This window comes from Trichechus manatus, unplaced genomic scaffold (genome assembly GCF_000243295.1).
Source record: "Trichechus manatus latirostris isolate Lorelei unplaced genomic scaffold, TriManLat1.0 scaffold00028, whole genome shotgun sequence".
In the NCBI taxonomy this organism is placed as follows: domain Eukaryota; kingdom Metazoa; phylum Chordata; class Mammalia; order Sirenia; family Trichechidae; genus Trichechus; species Trichechus manatus.
In genome coordinates, this window is record NW_004443964.1 from 5,938,443 (window position 1) to 5,958,261 (window position 19,819).

The window sequence follows — 19,819 nt, forward strand, 5'->3', positions numbered from 1 at the left end:
GGCTTGCCCTCCAGGGTCCCGATAGTCTATAGACAACTGCAGTCAAGTTCAACAAACCACTACAACAGAGTGATAGAGTGGTGTGGGTGCTATTAAAGGTAACTGCAGAGCACGTGGGAAGGGAGTGGCAAGCATCAGGCCAAGCTCCTGAGAAGAGCTGGGGGCATCTGAATTTGCAGGTGATCCGGGAGAGGCATAGAAGAATCTGCGAGAAGAGCTAGGGCCATCTGAATTTGTGGGTGATCCAGGAAGGACTTAGAAGAATCTGCAAGGGCTGGAGAGGAAAGGACTGGAAGTTAAGTGACAGGGGGGAGCAGTGGTCTCCCAGTGGAGGCAGCAGGATGGGGAGGAGGAGGAGGAGAATAGTAGACGAGGCCAGAAAGGCAAGGGAGACAAGCGAGTGAAGGGCCCCAGATGTCCAGCTCAGGGTCCAGTTTCACCCTCCGGACAATCCTCTCCAAACTGTTCTGATCACACATTTTTTCAGTAGAAGGTGGAATTTAAATGTACCCACAAAGCAGATATATGCATCCACGTATCAGGAGCCCTGGTGGCACAGTGGTCAAAGCGCTCAGCTGCTAACTGAAAGGTCAGTGGTTTGAAACCACCAGCAACTCTGAGGGAGAAAGATGTGGCAGTCTGCTTCTGTAAAGATTTACAGCCTTGGAAACCCTACGAGGCAGTTCTACTTCGTCCTAGAGGGTCACACGCAATGAGTCGGAATCGACTCAATGGCACTGGGTTTGGTTTTATAAGTGATATATTTTTCTACTGTGCAAATACATTATTATATCATAAAACATACATAAAATTTGTAAAACAAACCTGTTGCCGTCCAGTGGAGTAGAACCGCCCCATAGGGTTTCCAAGGAGCAACTGGTGGATTAGAACTGCCGACCTTTTGGTTAGCATCCAAATGCTTAACCACTGCACCACCAGGGTTCTGTTAAAATCTGTAAAAGGTGAGATAAAAATGAATAGAAAGAAGATCTCTGCTTTCCACACCCCCGTGGAGACCACCGCGCTAGCTTTGGGAGACTATCAGAGGAGTTAGACCTGCAGCGCGTGGAACACGGGACCAGAAACGAGGGCATGGGTTTGCGAGCGCTCTGAGAACCTGAACCCACCCCTCTCCTCCACCCACTCCGAGGCTGCTTAGAAGGTACTGGATTTCCTCCCCTCGCCTGGGGTGGGAGGTCTGCTCCCCCGGGTTCTTGCTAAGGTACCAAGACTCTGAGCTTCCGAAAGGGCCGGGCCTGTTCTTTGCGCAGCTGTCAGTTGTCTACCTGGAAACAGGATTTTAAAAATAAACACATAAACCAAAATTCAAAGGGGGAGCCAGCCCCGCGCAGTGCTTAGTTAGCCTGTGGAATAGTCTTCAGAAGAACAAGGGTCACCGCGGAGCCTCAGGGAGGACCACACGGCCCAGTGCTGTGGCATCTGTTTTAGACCCTGCAGCAGAAGTGGCACCTGGCAGTCAATGGGACCTGGTGGTCCCCAGCACTAGTGACTGCTCACAGGGGGGCCTCCCCCGGCTCTGGCCCAGGCTCATCCACACCTCATCTGTCCTGCTCCCTGGGCAGGGCCCACCAGGACGAAGAAGGTTGTCTCCCCTACCCCAGAACCCTTCCCTGATGGGGCCTTGGTGGTGGTGGCTGAGATATCTCCAGCAATGACCCCTCCCCCCAAGACTTCTTGACCCCCCCGCTCCTCTTTGCTGGGCCGGCTGCCTCTCCTTCGGACTTCCGTCCACCAGGACCAGAATTCAGGGCAGTGCCTGGTTCTTGCCCGCCTGTGTCGTTAATAAACCACCCCGAGACTTCTTTCCGCCGCCCGGTGCCTGCACCGCGGTGTTAGGGGGTAGGGGGTGGGGGGTGGGGGGTGGGTTAGCCGGAAGGAATGGGGGCGCAGGCCTCTGGCTGCCCGGGTCGGAGGTGTGCTCCAGTTCCGACAGCCGCCTCCATCCCCGCAGCGGTAGTCCTAAACCCTGCGGAGCGCGGGGTCCGGGTGGGCGCCCGCGCTGGCTCGGGAGAGGCCGGGAGCGAGGTGAGCCCAGCCCGGACCGCGGCAGCTGCCAGAGGGGCGCGCGTTTGCCCTTCGGGCGGGCGGTGGGCGACCCGCCGCAAACGCCCGGCAGTGTTTGAGTCAGTGCCCCGCCGTGTGAAGCCTGCACACCCGCCCCGGGGCTCACTCCTGGGCGCACAGTGCCGCCCCAGCCGCGTGAACGCCCTCTCCTCCGGAGACCCCCGGCAGAGCGGCCACACCTACCCCGCCCCGCCGGGCGGCCAACTCCGCGGCGGCCTGGAGGGCGGGCGCCAGCAGCGTCGCCCCCACCCCGCCCAGCCTTCACCTTGCCGGAATTGGCTGGCGACACGGGGTTGGGGATTTCGAGCGTCTTTATTTTTTTAAGGCTTTTTCCTGCAGACCACATCCCCGCCCCCCGCTCGCGGTCCCCCGCCCCCCGCACATATACCCTGCACACACACACACACACACACACACACACACACACACACTCACGCCCGGCGCGCACAGACACAGACACGCTCCCGCCCTCCGGCGCGCTCTACCCCTCGCCCGCCCGCCGCGCACGCAGCCGGCCCCGCGCCCCGCGCCCCGCCGCCGCCGAGCCAGCCGGGCCGGGCTTGCAGCTGCTCATGGAGAAAGTGCTGGGCGAGATGGAGATTGAGCGCAGGGAGCGGAGCGAGGAGCTGTCCGAGGCGGAGAGGAAGACCGTGCAGGCGACGTGGGCCCGGCTGTATGCCAACTGCGAGGACGTGGGGGTGGCCATCCTGGTGAGGTAGGTGTCGCTCCGGCCCGGTCGGGCCCGGGGAGGGAGCGCGGCAGCGGCTCCGGGCAGGGGCGGGCTCGGCCCGGGTCCGAGCTCCGGCGCCACCTCCCCAGCTGCGACTGGGGCCAGGCCAGGGCCGGTGAGGCGCGGGCAGCGTGGGGCGCCTTGGGGTGGGTGAAGCCCTGGCTGAGCCTTTCCTGGCTCCAGGGCGCGGGGCTCCCCAGGAACGAGGAAGGAGACGCAGAAGGAGGGCATCTCTGTCCTTTTCCTTTCCCGGGCCTCAGAACTCCTGCCCAGCCAGCCGACTCCTTCTCTCCAGCACCTCCTCGCCCAGCCACCCAGCCCTGCCCTTACCCATGCACATATTACCCTCCTTCACATGGGGCTAGTGGGGGCTCCCATTTTAGAGATGGGAATACTGAGTCTCAGCCAGGAAGGGGGGCAAAGGGGAGCAGCCCCCCTCTTCAGCTCAGCCCCTGTTCGAAGCCTCTTGGAAGAGTTAAGCAAAGACCCAGGGAGCAGAGATCAGGAGTAGACCCCCAGGTTCAGTGCTCCCAGCTGCCCCTTTTAGCCTGGAGGGCGTGGGCCAGCAGGGAGCCAGAGGCCAGGACAGGTGAGCAGAGAAGCCCCCAGGCCCCCCAGGTACACTCCTGCTGAGTTGGGTGGAGGAAGACAGGGCCCCAGCCTAAAACCCCCACCCAGGGAGGAAAGGCCCTATCTTGGGATCAGGGGTCATTCAGGCACCACACTCTCCGCAGGGACCCAAAAACGTAGGGTAACACGGTTTTTGACACACCTACACATCGGTGCACACACCCTATTCCTATATACTTAATGTCACCAAGCCCCATGAGCTAGTCACTCACGATAGCTACACACCAGTGCCTTCTTCCCACACGGGCTGGTCGCTGGGGTGCAGGCAGAGAGACTCCCACCCATGCTCGCCCTCACCCTGTGTCCTTGGCAGGGGGAGCCTCAAATCTAGGGCAGAGCAGGGCAGTCTTATTCTTTGAAGATAGGGGTGCAGCCTCGCTGAAATGCATGCCCGTTTCCCCTGGCCCAACTTCAGCTGCTGTTTCTCCCCCTCACTCTCTCTCTCCTTTCTGCCTTCCCCAGGCATCCCGGGACCTACCCAGCGCCGTATCCATGCCGATTCCAACTTAGAAACAGTTTTAAGGGAAAAGGAGTGAGGGAAGCACTTCGGAGGAGCTTAGGAGGGCTCCTGGGGAAGGGGCAGCAGTCTGGGCAGTGCACGCTGTCCTCCCAGGCCCAGGAGCCCACCTGGGCTGGGGTTGGGGGGTGAGAGGGGGATTCAGATCCTGGAGGCTTCAGACACCAGAGATGCAGCCCCGCACATGCGAGCACCCCCGCACGCAGTGGGGAGCAGAGTTGCAGACGCACCCCTCTGCATCTGTCGTGGAGGGCCGTGTGCGAGGCAAGGCCCCCAGAGTGAAGAGGCCCGAAGGACCTCTGGGGTCATCTGTCTCAACTTCTGCCATTTGCCAGCGAGGACACAGAGGGGACGTGTCCGAGATCTATTTCCCGAGGTACCACCGAAGCTCCTCAGGAGTGGGGCAGGAGTGGGGGCAGCCGGGGGAAGGGACTGCACACTGAGGGCAGGGCTGTTTCTGGATAGTGGAGTGCTTGGCGAGACTTCCTTTCTCTGTCTACACCCCCTTCGAGTTCCCCACGCCTGACACTTAGGGGAGGCTGGGCCTGGGCTGGAGGGTGTTTACTAAAGTGCTCAGTGCTCAGAGGAGGGTCCCCCATTAATCCCAGAAAGTGGGAGAGAGCTGGAGAGTTTTAACTAATTAGAAAGGACCTGCTGATACCGCCTGTCTGTGCTTCACCTGACCCCACCCCTGTGGGGCCCGTTGCAGCTCCTCCTGCCACATTCCTTCTCTTCTCTTCCAGTGGGCACAGTTGATGAGCTCTGATGGTGGGGGTCTCCCTTCCGCAGATCCTGCGCCCCCTTCCACAGATCCTGCGCCCCCCAGTCTTGCCACAGCTGCCTGCTCACCCTCACACAACATATAGCATCCACAAAGACAAAGCCCTGTTAGAGCCTGAGACATACCCTCCGACCCCTCACTGGGCCTGGCCAGTGCCCTCAGCTCTTATCAGCCTGCTAGCCAAGGAGGAGGCAGCCGGCGGCCACACCCCGACCCCAGGAGTAGCCAGTGGTGGTCGTGGAGGAGTTGCCTGAAGGTTGGAGCCAGACCCCCACACCTCCACTCCCTGCCCGCGAGGGAGCGAGGGAACACCCGTGCTCTGCGAAGCCTCCCCACCCAGTTGTAACTCTGACACCTTCCCCCTCACACTTAGACAAGCCTATTTCTGGTTCTCTTGGAAGCCCAGATGCCTCTGGGAGCTGCGAAACTTCCCAAGACTGGCTTCTCCCCAAGCTTCTTCCTGATAGCACAGGCTGGGCTGGAGGGTCAGGAGTAGAGGCGCGGGGGAGAGAAGGGGCAGAGCTCATGGCCCCCAGCCTCCCCTGGCCCAGTGAGGGGCCCTGGGCTGGGTCTCCCGGACTGTCATTGCTCAAGCCTGTATATGCGGTGCTGGGCATGGAGGCAGGAGATCTGCCTGGGTCCTGGGCCATGATACCCCTGGTGCAGCATCTTATAAAGCAGGCCTCTCTGGGTCCTTCCTAGTGCCACCGCCTAGCTCGCTGGGCCACCTTGGGCGGACAATTTCCTAATCCATAAGGTGGATGTAAAACAGTGCCACACCAGAAGGATATTGCAAGGATTAATGAGATCATATAGTACAGGCTCAATAAATGTTCCCTATTTATGGTTACCCATTGCCGTCAATCGATTCCAACTCAAAGCGGTCCTATAGGGACCATGGAAACCCTGGTGGTGTAGTGGCTAAGAGCTATGGCTGCTAACCAAAAGATCAGCCGTTCGAATCCACCAGGCGCTCCTTGGAAACTATGGGGAAGTTATGAGTCGGATTTGACTTGACAGCAACGGGTTTGGTATTTATGGTTAAGAGCTCAGCTGCTAACTGAAAGGTCGGCAGTTTGAATCCACCAGCTGCTCCTTGGAAACCCTATGGGACAGTTCTACCCTGTCCTACGGGTCGCTATGAGTCAGAAGTTACTTGACGGCAAAGGGTTTGGTTTTGTATTTTATTATTTCCTAAAGGAGCCCTGGTGGTGCAGTGGTTAAGTGCTCAACTGGTAACCGAAAGATCAGCAGTTGGAACCCACCAGCTAGCTGCTCCGTAGGAGAATGCTGTGGCAGTCTGCTTCCGTAAAGATTACAGCCTTGGAAAACGCTATGGGGCGGTTCTACTCTGTCCTATAGGGTCGCTATGAGTCGAAATGATTTGATGGCAGTGGGTTTGGTTTTATGGTTTTTACAACGCTTCTCCAGAACACTCCAGTATATTTTCAGACGCATTGCCTCATTTGTGAAGTTTGGAGCAGAAGGGACTCCTCTGTCTTTTGCAGCCAGACAGGCTGTGAAATGATTTGCCCAAGGTCACACTCGGCCTCTGAGGAGGGCCTCTCTGGTCTCCACGTGGACTGAGCCCTGATCACTGTCGGAATCTCCCCTGCCAGTAGCAGCTCTGTCACCCGAAGGGGTGGCCCAGGCCACATGCTCTCTGCATCTGCTCCGGCTTCCAGATCTGTGAGTCCTGGCCAAAGGGCTGGTTTGGCAAATTATCAGCTCTCTCTGATAACAAAGGGGACACTCCAAAGGCGTGAAACGGCCCTGTATTTTCTGAGGAGTCAGTTAAGTTACGTAAGTTCTGAGCGAGTCCCTGCATACGCCTTGCGTGACTCGAGGCCCAGTGGGCAGAGAGATACCAATGTCATCAGTGTCTCCCCAGACCCTGGGCTGGGGCCATGGGTCAGGGGACACGAGGCCTGGGCTCAGCCCTGGGGTTGTGGTAACTAGTCTGAGACACACAGGGCAGCAGCTGGAAGGACACCTGAGAGGAACAGATGGGCTTGAGGGAAAGCAACAGACCAGGCCAGTCTGGGCAGGGACAGGGGAGGCAAGTCTTCGAGGGGAGAGAGTGAGACAGGCGTTCCACTTTGTGTCGAGGAAGGCTGGCATGCGTGCGGAATGTTTTCCTAACAGTGAGTGAAGCTGCTGGGCTGGAGCAGAGATGGCTGGAGTGCAGGGAGAAAGGGGACATACTGCTGGAGAAGAGTGTGTCGGACAGTTTGCAAGAAACCTGGAATTTCAGGTTGAGTTTTGACTTTGGAGGACAGTGGGGAGTCACTGAATATTTCTGAGTGGGAGAGCAACCTCCTCAAAGTGGTATGTTAGGGAAACGAGACCACTTCAGATAAACTAGACAGGCAAGAGGCGAGAGCTAGGAAGACTTGCCGTCGCTCCAAGTTCACAGTCTCATTGCGGAGAGAAGACTTGGTGACAGGAAGTAATTAGAGAGCCGCATAAGGCAGGTAAAAATCAATTGTTAGCTTTAATTAAATCAACCGATCAATATTTACTGCAGGCCGATAAGGGGAGCAGGGTAGTGAAGAGCTGGGAGAGAGAGGGCTGGGTCTCATTTCTTCCCCTCATTGGCCGAGCCAGCTTAGCCAAGTAACTGGGGCCTTTTTTGGCTTATAAAGAATGATGTAATCTTACTATAGTAAGGGCCTCCATGTGTCCAGCACTGTGCTGAGGACTTTGTATGCAGTTTCTCATTTAATCTTCAGAACAACCCATGAGATAGGAACAAAGATGCCCATTTTATGGATGTGGAAACTGAGCCTCAGAAACGTTAAATAACTTGTCTAAGGTCACACAGGCCTGTAAATCCAGAACCCAAACTCTTCCCCTCTGGGCTGTGACTGGGGCAGGTCTAGAAGGGTGTGTCGGGTTTGGAAAGGAGGAAAAAAGCAAGGAAGGGGAGGCCTGGGAGAGGAGGCCGGCAGCCTCAGCAAATCTGGTGGATGGAAATGTCCGGATCCTGGGTGGGGGCTGTGTATAAACCAGCTTGGACAGAGGGAGGGTCTGTGTTTGCGGCGCAGCTAGGTATAGCAGTGAAGATAATTACTGAAGTAGGGAAGGCTCTTGCCTCCCCAGCCCTGGTCACTTTTGGGTGGGGTCCAAGCAGCCTCCTGCTTCAGCACCCACCTCCCTCCCTTTGGCCAGGTTCTTTGTGAACTTCCCATCGGGCAAGCAGTACTTCAGCCAGTTCAAGCACATGGTGGATCCCCTGGAAATGGAGCGGAGTCCCCAGCTACGGAAGCATGCCTGCCGGGTCATGGGGGCCCTCAACACGGTTGTGGAGAACCTGCATGACCCCGACAAGGTGTCCTCCGTGCTGGCCCTCGTGGGCAAAGCTCACGCCCTCAAGCACAAGGTGGAGCCTGTGTACTTCAAGGTACGTACCTGGACCGGTGCTGCCAACCTGTGCCCCACCACTCCCCTGCTCCACTCCAGCACCCCCAGCAGCCTGCAGGCCAGCAGGGCTCCCGCAGGCAGCAGATGTGACCACTAGGCTGCTCTGCCTGTCCTGGAGCAGCTGTGGTAGGGAAGGGTGGCAGGTGGAGGGCTGGTGCCGGGCAGCCCTCGTCTTGAGCATGCCTGGTTCCTTGAGTCGCCAGGAGGTGTGCCCTGAAAGAGCCCCTCGGCCAGAGGCGGTGTAGACGGGGCACTGGGGTCCCTGGGCTTCTGGGGGCAGGCGCCCAGACACTCACCCTTCCTTCCTCCCTCTGCCTCTAGATCCTCTCTGGGGTCATCCTGGAGGTGGTTGCCGAGGAGTTTGCCAATGACTTCCCACCCGAGACGCAGAGAGCCTGGGCCAAGCTGCGTGCCCTCATCTACAGCCATGTGACTGCTGCCTACAAGGAAGTGGGCTGGGTACAGCAGGTCCCCAACACCACCATGTGAGGAAGGGGCAGGTGGGCTGGGCGCCGCTGGGGCAGGACCGCGTCGGGGAGGCCGGATTTGGGGTCTGACGCTTTTAAGGACAGGCAAGATAGGAAATGGCCAGGGCCCCTACGCTGGTCTGTCCACAGCCAGGAGCCCCAGGCCAAATGCTTCCCTTTCCCTCGAACACCCCAAGACCACGGCCACCAGGGCAGAGGTGCCAGCGGGTTCCTGGCAGGAAGGTTGCTCTTGAGGCTCCAAGTCCACCCAGGCCAGCTCCAGCCACTTCCTCCCTGGGTACCAGTCACATGGGGCTGTGTGCTCATCCAAGGCTGACCAGTGACCAAGGACAGGGGCCAGGAACATCACGAGGCAGTGGCACGCACGTGCACACGTGGGCCTTGGCCCATGCGGGCCTGTGTGGGGGTCACTCTCTCGCACACTAGCAAGGGGGTGTCCAGGAGACGGCTTGAGGAGAGTGACCGGCCTCAGGGATCCAGCTGACCCAGAGCACGAGGGGAGAGCCAGCCCCCCTCCCCCTCGATGCCACGGCGGCTGGGAACGCTCCGGCCTCCCTGGGCCCCCGAGGGGCGGCCTGCTCTGGGAGCTGAATGGTGGGGCGGAGGCCGGGCCCAGTAGGAAGGAGCACTTGGAGCCAGAGCCCAGGAGCAGAGGGGCGGAGGCGGGAATGGGAACCAGGGGTCAGCCAGCAGCTCAGGACACGCGTTATCCAGAAACGTTCCCAGCGGTTTCCCATGGAAAAGGCCGCGGCACCCTCCCCCAGCTCCATGCTGGCCCCCAAAGCCCCCTAACCGCCTGTGCACAGGCCTCCGGGCCCAGCCCCGCGGGGGAGGTCCCCTGAGGTCGGCCTGGGAGGCCAGACCTCCTGACCTTCCTGCCGCTGACCACACTGGCCCCAAGCTGCTCCTGCCCCCGCATCAGCACCCCCAGGAGAGGGCCTCAGGAATGGCTGGCTGCAGCCAGGCCAGCTCCAGATGTGCGCAGCTGGCCCTGGCCAGCCCTAAGCCGGGTGGACAGGAGGCGAGCAGGAGTGTTTACCTGCCCGAGGAGGGTACCGGCAGGGCCTGGAGAGCTGACGGGGGCAGCAGGGGCCAAGGAGGGGAGACTAGAAGGGAAGGGGGCTTGCCCTCCCACTGCTTCCCCCCAGCCAGGCTCTGCCGCCAGGGATGCGTTTGTTTACAGCAGGAGACAAGACTTCCTGCTTCTAGAGAAGAGAGCCTTTCACAGGGGCCTAGGGGGACGGGAGAGGGGGTGTGGACACCACAGAGCTGGCCCAGCCAGGCCCCCATGAATCAGAAACACATGGAAACGTTTCCCGACATGACGCCCTGGCCCCCCCACCCCTCCCAGCTGGACCCCAGGGACTTAGATCTCGCCAAGCCCCAAATATTAGGAAACCGCCGAAATCTTCTATCCGCCCCTGTCTCTGCTTCTCTGGAAGGAGGGAGATGGGCTGTGATGGTGATCGGCCGGGGCCCTGCTCCCCCAGCTGCAGCCCCTCTGGGCCTGGCACCCCACTCTTAGGTTATCCCCTTACACCCTAGACCCCCCAACTCTGGCCTCTTGAGAACACAATTGTGGGCCCCCAAGGAGGCACATCTCCCTGGACCCCCGGCCTGGCCTCCAGACCCAACACACGGCCAGGGTCCTAATGGATGCGATGGAGTTAAAGAGCAGAGTTCTAGAAGGCTCCATCCAGCTTTTCTTATCAGGGCAGCAGTGGTGGGCCGGATGCCCCTGTTTATTGAACTGTCTCTGCCTGAGCGTGTGTGAGCTCTCACGTGGGCGGAGGAGTCAAGAGTGTGGAGGGAGGAGGGGACGTGGTGGTGTGCGGAGGGGGTTCCAGCAAAGGGGTTGCGTGACAGAGGTGACGAGGAGGCGTGCAGACAGACCACCTAAGAGTATGTACTGGCTTGCAGAGTGGGTGGGAAAAGAACTCCCTCTTGCTTGGTGCTTTGCATTTTACGTCAGGCTATCCTCAGGGAGCCGGGCAGGGCAGCCATCACTCACATTTTAGCAAGAAAGAGCTGGGGGCTCAGACGGCCACGTGTAGCCAGAGAGGGACTAGAACTTGCCTCTGTGGGCGTGCTTTCAACTGCTGCACAGTGTCCTGGGGTCCTGCCGTGCCGTCCCCAGATCCTGCCCCCCAGGTTTCCTGGGCCCCATTCCCTGCCCCTTGTAACCTATCACCTCCGTCTCCTATCTCGTCCGCAGCCCACCGGCCACAGTACCCTCCTCGGGGCCGTAGGACCCCCCTCCCTCCTTCCCCCTTCCCTGGCAGCACCTTGAGCAGAAGGCCGAGTTCTGAAGACCCTCCTTGACCCTTTGTCCCTGGGTGCCAAGAACGCTGGAGGAATCCTGACTCGACTTCCTGGAGAGAGGCCTCCGCCGCGGCCGCAGTCCCCTGGAGCTGCCTGGAGGTGGCGCCGGCTGCCCCAATGCTGACCTTGGCGGCCGGCCTGTGGGGTCGGGGGCCCTCCTGGCAGAGCTGGGCTCACCCTTCTTAGCTTTTCTACTCATTGTTAGAGAGAGACCTAGCTGACAGCCAGCGGGGAGCAGGGACAGGTCTAGAAACCTCTCCAGGAAGAAACCAGCCCCGCCTCCGTTGGCCCGACCAGCATGCAGGCCTCCACATCACCTATCTAGAGTCTCATGTACACACATCTACCGTCTATACGGATATAGTCTATATACAATCTCTATATAAATAGATAATATATATATATATACACACGTACATATCTATAATGTATATCTGCAGGGCCCAGAGGCACTGGAAGGGGCTCGGCTCTGCCCATCTGTGTGTGGGTCAGGGAGGGGACATGGCCATGATCTGGGCAGAGAATGGAGGGGCCTGGTAAAGGTGGGGGTCTTCTATCAGCATAGAGAGGATCTGGACCTAGATGGGCAGGGATGGGGTGACCCCAGCAACAGGCAAAGCCCAGCTCATTCTCTCTGGCCCCAGCTCCCCACATCCCTGCATTCCTGAGGTCCCTCCCTACCAAGGGATTTGGCTCACCAACTTGCCCCAGAGCGGGCAAGGGCAGACAGAGGGTCAGAAGTTTCAGACAGGATGACGGAACTGGTGCAGGGGCTTCTGTGAAGACACCTCAGAGGCCAACCCTACCTGCCTTTGCCACTAAGACAGCCCTGGGGGGTGGTCCGGGCTGCAGGACGGTGGGGCCAGCGGCCAAGGGGCCTTCCCTCCACCTCCCCTCCTGGTGACAGTCCTGTCCACCCATCTGGGTCAGCCTTGGGGGCAACCCCCCGTGTGTGCCCCTTGGTCACGTGTGTCGTCCTCAAGGATGTTCTGCTGCTGTGGCTGCTGTGCCTGTGTCTGCCTGTCCCTCTCATGCAGCCATGCGTGTACCGCCTTTTGTAGTCTCTGACATTCGTAAGCAGAGGCAGCCGTGTCATTAAACAGGCCGTTCTTCCTGTATCTGTGCACGTTCTCTTGGTCTTCTGCCACCTGCCGCCCGCCTGTCTCTCTTCAGTCCTGAGCTCTGGCTTTTTCTTGAAAGGCTTCCAACAAGGGGGACCCCCCCTCCATGTCTCAGCCTTGGCTGGTCATAGGTCCCTCTCTGAGTTGGGGTTTAAGATGCTCTGGGGCCTCGCACCTTCTTAATTAGAAACACAGGGCCGGAGACTAGAAGCTGGAGTTTGGGGGCCTCCAGTGGGATGGGTCTATGCTTGTTAAAAAGTTAGCGTGCTTCTTATCTTTTGCTTTAGAAATCTCTACCCTGGTGAGGACAGGAGAAATGAAGAAGGGATCAGGGAGAAATTTTCAGAAGGGCCCTGTTTGCCAGAGTAGTGATTTTGTCATTATTTACCGCCGAGTTGATTCCAACTCATGACGACCCCATGTGTGCAGAGCAGAAATGCTGCATAGGGTTTTCAAGCAGATTGCCAGGCCTGTCTTCTGAGACCCCTCTGGGTGGGTTTGAACCACCAACCTTTCAGCAAATAGCTGTGCGCTTAACTGTCTGTGCCACCAAGGGACTGCAGGGATACAGCCAAGGATCAGCCTGGATCTTCTAGACCTGAACCCGGGCGTTCCACACGGGGAGCGCCGAGTGCAGCCCCAGTGCTCAAGTTACAGGTGGTGGGCCAGCCTTGGGGGCTGAGAAAGCCAACTCTTATCAGTCATAAACCCCCAACTCCCTCTCTGAGCTCCCAGCTCCCAGACCCCCTTCCCAAGCCCTCCATCCTGTGCACCACAGCCTGCCCAGCCCCCACCCCAGGATGGAGGCAGCAGTCAGCAGCGTCAGCTCCCTGAGGAGGGACCAGGAGGTCACCACCCCCCGGGGGGGCTGCAGGAGAAGCAGGAAGCAGTCTCTCCCCCTGGGAGATCTCCGGCCTGCCTGGGAAGATTCAGCTGACACAGAGGACGAGGCTTGTCTCCCAGACCGTGAGTCCTCGAATGCAGGCTGCACCTTCCTCTCCTGGCCTGGCACGGCGAGGTACTCGAGAGATGTCCAAAGAATAAATAAATCCAAGTCTTAGAAAGCAAGACCAGCACACGGGCCAAGAGCGAGCTGTGTGAGGCGAGGACATCCGTGCCGATGGAGAGGGTGGCGTGGGCAAGGCTGTCTGAGACAGCACACTGGCTCGGGGCCAGACTCGACCTTGGGCATGGCTGCCAAGCTTCCTGAGCCTTCGTCACCCCTCATTAAAATAAGGGTGCAAAACATTACCTTCTGTATGATTCCATCTATACAAATAAAACTTGTTGTTAAGTGCCATCAAGTCCATTCCAACTCATAGCGACCCCATGTTACAGAGCAGAACTGCCCCATAGGGCCTTCTAGACTGTAATCTTTATGGGAGCAGCTTGCCAGGTCTTTCTCCACGGAGGTCCTGTGTGGGTTTGAACTGCCAACCTTTCAGTTAGCAGCCGAGCGCTTAACGGTTGTGCCACCAGGGCTCTTCAGGTAAAACTTATCTATAGAAATGGAAACCAGATCGGTCATTGCCTGGGTCAGGTGATGCGGGTGGGGTTATTGACTGCAGAAGGATAGGACTTTTCTGGGGTGACAGAAATGGTGGCATATATTCATGAAAACTTGTCAAGCTGACACTTAAAATGTGTAGATTTGCGTATATAAATTATACCTCAAATTTGATTAAAAATAAAACGAGAGGACGTGAGGCCAGCCTTACCAGGCAGATACCAGGGGAGGAGCAAGAGGTAGGCCACCGAGCTGTGCCCAGGGCTGGGGACAGGGAGAAGGTCAGGGCACAGTGACTGGGAGGCCCTCGGGAGGCAGTGGAGAGAAGAAGGAGCCCTGGGAGAGAAAGGGCAGAGATGGAAAGGGGCAGAGAGGCGAATGAACGGGGCCAATCTCAGGAGGCAGAAGGCAAAGGAAAACAAGGCAGAAGCAACTAGGTGTCCTGCGGGCCCTCACGGCCCTGGGTGAACTCTGCCCAGTCTGAGCTGGAGCAGGGCCTGGGGCGCGGCGAGCGGGAGGAGAAAGGGCGTCCGAGGTCGCGGATGGTCTCTGAGAGGAAAGCACCCCCCCACCCCCCGCCCCGCTCCCACTTCACTTCAGCTGGCGTGAGGGGACGGAGAAGGAGCCTCTGAACCAATCAAAACTGGAATCCTTCTGGAACGTGGCCTTTGCAAAAGGTTCTCCCTAGCCGCTAGAGAGAGGGCGTTGGAAATGAGCCATTCACCTGGGACCAGGGCTGGGGCTGCCCCTCGGGGCTGGAAAAGCAAGGTCCAGGGAGGGGATGCTGGGCGGGGGCAGGGCCAGGTGTCCCTGCAGGGCTGCAGGGCGCGGGCATGGGAGCGCGATGTCTGGGGTTTTGTTTAGGGCTTTCCCTCCACCCAGAGGTGGCCTTCTCGCTGAAGAGCTGAGCAACTGGGTCAGGCCCCGCGTCGTGCTCAGGCTGTGAACGATGGGGTGTCAGCAGTGGGGCGAAGAGCCTGGGGCCGGAAAGCTGCGCGCCTTCCCGGCACAAAGCCGTCCTGGCCGCGCGCGGCCCCACAGCGATCCCTGATGGCCCTGACGGGAACTTCACCCGAGGACGCTTCTGCAGGAGCCTTGGGGAAGGGACCTTCCTACCTTCCCTCCTCTCCCACGCCTCGCCTCCCAAGGCGCCACCTTCCTCCTCACTTGTAAAGGAGGCAGCGCCGGCCTGCAGTCCTGAAATTTGCATTCAAACTCGCGTTCCCTGACAACCACTCCCAGTCTATGCTTGCCGCCGACCTTTGTCTCCACCTTGCTCCCCAGCCCTGACGCCAGCGGTGGGGGGGAGCTGGGGTCCCCAGCTTCCGCGGCTGACCCCACCTCTCCTCTAAGCTCTTCAGCCTACTTTTGTGTGTGTGTGTGTGTGTGTGTGTGTGTGTGTGTGTGTGCTTTAGATGAAAGCTTACAGAGCAAATTAGTTTCTCATTAAACAATTAATACACAAATGGTTTTGTGACTTTGGTTGGCAACCCCAAGATATGTCTACACTCTCTTTGACCTCTGGTTTCCCATTTCCATTTGTCCTTTTCCTGTCCCTTCCTGCATCCTTGTCCTTGCCCCTGGGCTGGTGTGCCCATTTAGTCTCATATACATGGTTGAACGACGTGTGTTATTGTTTGTTTTATAGGCCTGGCTAGTCTTTGGCTGAAAGGTGAACCTCAGGAGTGACTTCAGTACTGAGTTAAAAGGGTGTCTTGGGTCCTTATTCTAGGGGTTTCTCCAGTCTCTGTCAGACAAATAAATCTGGTCTTTTTTTGTGAGTTTGAATTTTGGTCTACATTTTCTTCCCATTCTGAGACCCTTAAGTCTACATTTTAAAAATGGCTAGTTTTTGGGTTTTTTTTTAATTGTTTTATTGTGGTAAAAGTATATATGGAGTCCCTGGGTGGCACCAATTTAACATGTTTTACGTATACAAATCAGTGACACTGATGACGTTCATCGCACTGTGCAACCATCCCCCCAACCATTTCCGTCTTATCCCACCACCATCAACAGAAAATCAGTGCCTCCTAAGTAGAGACTCCCCCTTTCCCCTTCTCTCCTACCCTTGGTAACCATTAATAAACTTTGGTCTCTATTAAAAAAAACCAAACCAAACCCATTACTGTCGAGTCAATTCTGACTCATAGCGACCGATAGAGACAGGGTAGAACTGCCCCGTAGAGTTTCCAAAGAGTGCCTGGTGGTGGATTCGAACTACTGACTTTTTGGTTAGCAGCTGTAGCACGTAACTACCACACCACCAGGGTTTCTTTGGTCTCTGTACATTTGCTGATTTCATATAAGGATCATAGAATATCTGTTCTTTGGTGACTGCCTTATTTCACTCAACGTTTTCAAGATGCATCCATGTTGTGGCAGATATCAGGACTTCGTTTCTCTTTACGGCGGGGTAATATTCCATCGTATGGTTGGAGCACATTTTGTTTATCCATCCATCTGTTGATGGGCGTTGAGATTGTTTCCATCTTTTGGCTATTGTGAACAGCGCTGCAATGAACATTGGTGTACAAGTATCTGTGTTCCTGAAAACCAGCTAGTTTTGATACATATAAATCCCAGCTGCCATCTGACGTCCTTCTTTCCACGTGGATGGAAGCTTTCATCTCGGACCATGTCGGGGACAGCACCCTGCAGGGTCATATTGGAGCCTAAGGTAAAAAGAAAAAATAATGTGTGCCCCTATACACACTTGGCGCCTTGGTAGTGCAGTGGTTAAGCGTTTGGCTGCTAACAAAAAGGTCGGCAGTTTGAATCCACCAGTTCCTCCTTGGAAACCCTATGGGGCAGTTCTACTCTGTCCTATGGGGTCACTGTGAGTTGGAATCAACTGAGTTTAGTTTTTTTGGGGTTTTACACACGCTTAGCAAAATAACCTCCCATATTTTGAACCAAGTGGGAAAAGTTAATGTTTTACCAAAAATAAAAAAAAAAAAAGACTACATATAAAGCCCCAACTTGCGCAATCTGTTCGCTTGCCTTGTCAACCCTTACGAACTCACCTGGTGGTGGTGGAGGGGAACACGACAGTTATGTGGGGTTTTTAAAACCAACAAACAACAGCTTATCTTTGTTTAAAATGTCAACCTTTTGATCATCGTTAATCTTTTGTTTTAATATTGATTTTTTAAAATATTGTATTTAAATATTATTTATCTTGATGACTGAGTTTTTTGGCATCTTTTTAAACTTGACACCCCAGTTTAAAGAGGTGCCGAAAAACTCACCCTAATCCTCGGCCCAGTCCTAGTGTGTCCTGTTTGAGGGACTCCACCTGAAAAACGCTTCTTTTTTTTTTTTTCCCAATAATTTACTTTTTGTTGTTGTTGAGAATATACAGAGCAGAACATAGACCAATTCAACAGTTTCTGCATCGATTACATTCAGTGACGTTCTCACCTTCCTTTTCTGAATTGTTCCTCCTCATTAACATAAACTCTCTGCCCCTTAAATTTCCTATCTACCCTTTTGAGTTGCTGTTGTCAGTTTGATCCCATATAGATAGATCTTAAAATAGCACAACCCTCAAGGCAGGTGTTCTTTACTAGTTAAGCTAAACTATTGTTTGGTTTTAAGAAGACTTCAGGGGATACTTTTGGTATAAGGTTTAACTATTATCTCAGGGCAATAGTTTCAGGGGTTCATCCAGCCTCCATGGAACCAGAAAGTCTAGATTCCATAAGAATTTGAAATTCTGTTCTGCATTTCCCCTCCTTTGATTAGGATTCTTCTACAGAATCTCTGATCAAAATGTTCAGGACTAGTAGCCGGGTACCATCCAGTTCTGGTCTCATGACAAAGGGGGTAGTAGTTAATGGAGGCAATTAGCCACACATTCCATTTCCTCCTTCTACTTCTGACTTCCTTCGTCCTCTATTGCTCCTGGCAAATAGAGACCATTATTGTACCTTGGATGACTACTTGCCAGCATTTAAGACCCCAGTCGTTTTTCATCTCAAAAAAGTTCCACTCCATCCCCCACCAGGGAAAATAGGTTTCTTAGTTGTTCATTTGATCCTTACGGCAAAAGAGCTTAACGCACCAGGGTAGGAGTCCCGGAGGCCCACTCAGGTCCCCGCAGTGAGGAGGGCTGTTCTGTAAAAGTCTCTGGGAATCAGGAAAAACCACAGGACCTGCCTCCCTGGGTGAAGGGACAGCAGCACACTACCCAGGAGCTTGTGGTGTGGTTTGGGAACTGGGCGGCAGACGGGCAAGCACAGCTCCAGGCACAATAATACCAAGCCCCTCAGCAGTGGAGCTGGGCCCAGTCCCTGGGACTTCACCCTCTCATCCTGGCTTCTCGACCTTCCCACTTCACCCCACTACCGAGGAACAAGCCCTCAAACTCCCCAGCAGAGAGACATGGTTTGGTCCAGTCTTTCTCAGTTCCTTTGAATGGACAAAGCTCTCATTCGAGGCCACCTCAAGGCCATTGGCTGCCCTATGTCAGGTGCCCTCCTGTGGTCCAATCGGCTATGGCCAGGGGGCCAGGTCATGAGATACAGAACATGGCTTCTGCTACAGTACTAGCACCAAGGGTCAATTTCAATATTTTTTGGCAAAGGACAGAGACAGCATCCCAGACAACTTCCTGCCAGCTCCAACCTCATGGTCGTGATACCCCCACCCCACAGCGACCAGAGGGTGAGTCCTATTGATCCCTCCACCACGCTCAGATCTGACCCTCTGTCCTTTTCTTCCCCGGCCTCTGCATCATCTGGTACGGGCCTTCGTTGCTTCAGCCCTACCCCCCGCAGCAGTCTCCCTGCCAGCTCTATCTGCTGGGGACAAAAGTGACCCTGTTCCTGTTTAAGAATCTCTAGTGGCTCCAGGTTACCTCACAAAGACAGTCCAAGCTCCTTAGCCCGTGGGCATCCGACAGTCTGGCACTGACGTACCCAGGAAGTTCAGAGTCTTCATCGGGGCTCAACCGTGTAAACCTGGCTGGCCGCTCATATGGCTGACCTCAGTATCCAGACCATCCAAGGGTTGTGACCCAAAGCCACCACCCTAAATCACATTGTTAGATTGTCTGATGTGATCCACAACCAATAGGCAAACTAAGACAAAGACACTCCTATCAGACATGATATTCCAAAGGCTTAGAGAGCACTTCCCAGGAGCCAGGACAAAGGCCAGATCTCTCTTTGGGCAGGCTTAAATCCTTTACTACACAGGGAGTGAAAGAGAGCACAGTTGAGGATGACTCCAGGGTGTTGGGCTTGCGTCACATGGTGAAGGGAGTCGCCAGGTTTCATCGGAAAGAACCAGGGAAGAACAGTTGGGCAGGAAAATCCAGGTTCTGCTTTGTCCACACTCAATGTGAAGATGTCTGGGAGCCATTGGATATTCCAGCCTGAAGCACAGCAATCTGGGATTGGATGAGATCATCAAGGGGAGAAATGGAATGTGTGGCTAATTGCCTTCACGAACAACTACTTCCTTTACTGTGAGACCAGAAGAAGTGGATGGTGCCATTGAGGCTGGGTGAACCCCTGACACTATAGTCCTGAGATAATCTTTAAGCCTTAAATCTTAAATTAAAAACAGAGGCTGTGGGAAGGGAAGAGGGTGAGGCCAGAGCCCTGGAGCCCTCTGCCTCTGGGGGCTGAAGGGAGGAGCATGAGGGAGTGGGAGGAGGGCAGGAGACTCAAGGAGAGTGTTGCCAGGAGCTGTGGCCAGCTGTGCCAGGCTGCTGTGAGGTCCAGAAGAGCGAGGACAGATGGCAAGGCGGTGTCACATGGGGACTGGGACAAGGCTGTTCACAGCAGCTGGGGGGGGGCCTGGGAGGCTGACGGAGGGGAGGTGTGGGTGGGGAGGAGAGGCACAGGGCAGAGGAGGACACAGAGTCAGCAGTCAGCAGGAGATGCCAGCAGTCAGCAGCAGATGCCAGAGCATGTTTGTGAGGTCATGGGCCTGAAGAGGAAGGTGATGGGCAGGTGGAGGAGGAGGATTGCAGGAGGGAAGTGCTGGAGGAGGAAGAAGGGGCCACCCTTAAGGGACACACCTGGACAGGCTGGGGGAGACATAAGGAGGGCAGGCGAGGACATCCCAGGCAGACAGTCTCTCGGTGAAGGATGAGTCGTTACCGGTGGATGTGGGTGTTTAGGAGGCTTGAGGAGAGAAAGGCAAAACAGCCAAACCCGTTGCTGTCGGGTCGATTCTAGCTCCTAGCGACCCTGTAGGACAGA

The 19,819-nt window shown here is 56.2% G+C and overlaps 1 protein-coding gene across 1 annotated transcript; it reads left to right on the plus strand.

The window, feature by feature from the left end:
• The first annotated feature begins 2,622 nt into the window (after positions 1 to 2,622).
• CYGB (cytoglobin) lies at positions 2,623 to 10,964 on the plus strand. Its single transcript, XM_004374131.1, has 4 exons — positions 2,623 to 2,800; positions 7,915 to 8,146; positions 8,488 to 8,651; positions 10,870 to 10,964. The coding sequence occupies exons 1-4, from the start codon at positions 2,658 to 2,660 to the stop codon at positions 10,901 to 10,903; spliced, it is 573 nt and encodes a 190-aa protein (XP_004374188.1). The 5' UTR covers positions 2,623 to 2,657; the 3' UTR covers positions 10,904 to 10,964.
• The last annotated feature ends 8,855 nt before the right edge of the window (positions 10,965 to 19,819 follow it).

Excerpts from the sequence above, each read along its gene's own strand:
- CYGB (XM_004374131.1), top strand. The coding sequence starts at position 2,658 with ATGGAGAAAGTGCTGGGCGAGATGGAGATTGAGCGCAGGGAGCGGAGC. Across the intron at positions 2,801-7,914 it reads GGGGTGGCCATCCTGGTGAG|GTTCTTTGTGAACTTCCCAT; the intron begins GTAGGTGTCGCT and ends CCCTTTGGCCAG. Across the intron at positions 8,652-10,869 it reads CAGGTCCCCAACACCACCAT|CCCACCGGCCACAGTACCCT; the intron begins GTGAGGAAGGGG and ends TCTCGTCCGCAG.